A 3,183-nucleotide genomic window follows, 5' to 3' on the forward strand; every position below is an offset into this window, starting at 1 on the left:
TAAAAACAAAATACCGTTTTTCACCTGGAGAAAAGGTTATGGCTGCTTGGCTAGTGCCAAGGAAGTTATCAAGTAAACAAAAAATGAGTTGGGCATCCTAGCAGCACTCTGGGAAGCCAAGGTGGGCAGATCACAAGGTCAGGAGTTCGAGAACAGCCTGACCAACATGGTGAAACCCCATCTCTACCAAAAATACTTAGCCAAGTGTGGTGGCACACACCTGTAATCCCAGCTACTCAGGAGGCTGAGGCAGGAGAATCACTTGAACCCGGGAGGCAGACGTTGCAGTAAGCTGAGATCACGCCACTGCACTCCAGCCTGGGCAACAGAGCAAGACTCTGTCTCAAAAAATAAATAAATAAATAAAGAAGCCTGGGCACAGTGGCTCACGCCTGTAATCTCAACACTTTGTGAGGCTGAGACGGGTGGATCACTTGAGGTCAGGAGTTCAAGATCAGCCTGGCCAACATGGTGAAACCTCATCACTATTAAAAATACAAAAATTATCCAGGTGTCATGGTGCATGGTTATAATCCCAGCTGCTCAAGAAGCTGAGGCATGAGAATCACTTGAACCCGGGAGGCACAGGTTGTAGTGAGCTGATAACATGCCACTGTACTCCAGTGTGGGTGACAAAAGGAAAAACCTTCCGAAAAAAAAAAAATAAAATTAGAAGAAAAAAAGATTAAGATGCTCTTTAGTTTAAATCTATGACAGCTCATTAAAACAGTTTAAAGGGCTTGGAGAAGGTCTGCTCTGTTTCCTTCCATCTGCTTTAGGGGCTGCTCTAAACACACTGTTCAGCAAAAGGAAGAAAAGGGAAGGGAGAGAGGAAGAGAGGGAGAAAGAGAGAGGAGAGGAAGGAGAGACGGAAGAACAAAGGGAGGGAGGGAAGGATGAAGGGAGGGAGGAAAGGAGGGAGAGAGGGAGGAAATTTTTACAAATTTCAACAAAGGAGGCAAAAAAAAAAAAAAAGAAGGAAAAGAATAAATAGAACAGAATTGGAATAGAACCCCCTTGAATATAACTTATTACTTTACTTTTTACTTCATTTTATACCTCCCTCAGAGGGCTTCAAGGACTATCTTTGGGTTACAGGAAATACAGCCTAAAGTTTCCAAACTAAAAATACTGTTTGATGGCCGGACGTGGTGGCTCACGCCTGTAATCCCAACACTTTGGGAGGCCAAGGTGGGAGGGTCACATGAGGCCAGGAGTTTGAGAGCAGCCTGGCCAACACGGCAAAACCCCGTCTCTTCTAAAAACATAAAAATCAGCCAAGTGTGATGATGCAAATCTGTAATCCCAGCTACTTGGGAGGCTTAGGCACAAGAACTGCTTGAACCTAGTAGGTGGAGGTTGCAGTGAGCTCATACCACTGCACTCCAGTCTGGGCAACAGAGTAAGACTCTGTTTCATAAAAGAAAAAAATAATAAAATAGGCTAGGCACAGTGGCTCATGCCTGTAATCCCTGCACTTTGGGAGGCTGAGGTGGGCGGATCACGAGGTCAAGAGATCAAGACCATCCTGGCCAACATGGTGAAACCCTGTCTCTACTAAAAAATACAAAAATTAGCTGGGCATGGGGGCGTGTGCCTGTAGTCCCCGCTACTCGGGTGGCTGAGGCACGAGAATCGCTTGAACCCAGGAGGTGGCGACTGCAGTGAGCTGAGATTGTGCCACTGTACTCCAGCCTGGTGCCTGGAGACAGAGCAAGACTCTGTCTAAAAAAAAAAAACCACACTTTTGAAGAAGCTGCTATAGCTGATAAGGCCCAATTTATCACTGGTCCTTTGGAGATTAATTAATGTCTTACCTCAGACGTTTCCTGTCCCTTGACCGAGATCTTCTTTTATCCCTGCTACGAGACCTCTCTCTCCTCCTATCTCTATCTCTACTTCTAGACCGTCTGTCATCTCCACGTTTACTTCTTTTGTCTGAAGGTGAGCGACTCCTAGACCGACTTCCAGAGCGTCCCCGTGATGCTGATCGTTTTCGATAGTGGCTACAACAAAAAGTCAAAGATTAAGTTCAGCAAACACAGTTAGCTTCTATTATAAAATTTATTACATTTTTTCCAAAAATAATTTCAGCAGACAAATTTCACACTCAAAGGATTTTTTATAAACTTTTCTAAAATTAAGAGGGAAAAAAATGAACCCTTCTGCTTCAGCACAGCCACATGTAGAGGTGGAAAATCTGTCTTGAAAAAGAAGGACAGTGAACAAAACAGACCACGCTCCTGCCTTTGCGCTCCAGGCAGCTTACATTCTGGTAAAGGAAAAGACAACAGACAAGTGAAGAAACAAATACTGTATATAGTCTGTTCATACACAATATAAATATGACATTTTGTTACAGAGGCTTGAAGGAAATAAAGGAGCTATGTAGACATACAGGGAACTTTCCACACAAAAGGCACAAGTGTGAAGTCCCTGAAGAGGAGGCTTGACTGGTGCATTCAAGGAACAGCAAGGATGCCAGTTGCGGCTAGCAATGAAAGAGCAACAGAGTGTGCCATAAGATGAGGTCAGAAAAACAGCAGGACAGCCAAACCCAGAGGGCCTTACTGGCCATTATATAAGGACTCTGTCTTTTACACTAAGATGAAAATCTACTGGAAGACTTTAAGCAGAAGAGTGACATAACTTCACTAATGTTTTTATTTTTATTTTTAGAAACAGGCCAGCCATGTGCGGTGGCTCACGCCTGTAATCCCAGCATTTTGGGAGGCCAAGGCAGGTGGTTCACCTGAGGTCAGGAATTCAAGACCAGCTTGGCCAGCATGGTGAAACCTCATCTCTACTAAATTAAATACAAAAAATTAGCTGGGCATGGTGGCACGCACCTGTCATCCCAGCTACTCAGGAGGCTGGGGCAGGAGAATTGCTTGAACTGGGGAGGCAGAGGTGGCAGTGAGCTGAGATTGCGCCATTACACTCCAGTCTGGGTGACAGAGTGAAACTCCGTCTCAAAAACAAGAAAAAGGAAAAAGAAACAGTCCTTACTCTGTTACCCAGACTGTAGTGCAGTGGTGTGATCACAGCTCACTGCAACTTAAACCCTCCAGGGCTCAAGTAATCCTTCCCCTTCAGCCTCCCAAGAAGCTGGAACTACAGGCATGTGTCACCACATTCAGGTAATTATTTTCTTTTTTCTTTTCTTTTTTTTTTTTTTTTTTT

General features: G+C 44.4%; 1 protein-coding gene across 2 annotated transcripts in view; it reads right to left on the reverse strand.

Annotated features, from left to right (window-relative positions):
* DDX46 (DEAD-box helicase 46) overlaps positions 1-3,183 on the reverse strand; it is a 78,752-nt gene that overhangs the window by 70,427 nt on the left and 5,142 nt on the right. For both annotated transcript variants that reach the window (XM_017532363.2, XM_017532362.2), the window contains exon 2: positions 1,818-2,006. In XM_017532363.2, coding sequence (XP_017387852.1) covers positions 1,818-2,006 — 189 coding nt within the window. The remainder of the gene's footprint in view (positions 1-1,817; positions 2,007-3,183) is intronic.

The sequence above is a fragment of the Cebus imitator genome, unplaced genomic scaffold (genome assembly GCF_001604975.1).
Source record: "Cebus imitator isolate Cc_AM_T3 unplaced genomic scaffold, Cebus_imitator-1.0 Scaffold76, whole genome shotgun sequence".
Taxonomy (NCBI): Eukaryota; Metazoa; Chordata; class Mammalia; order Primates; family Cebidae; genus Cebus; species Cebus imitator.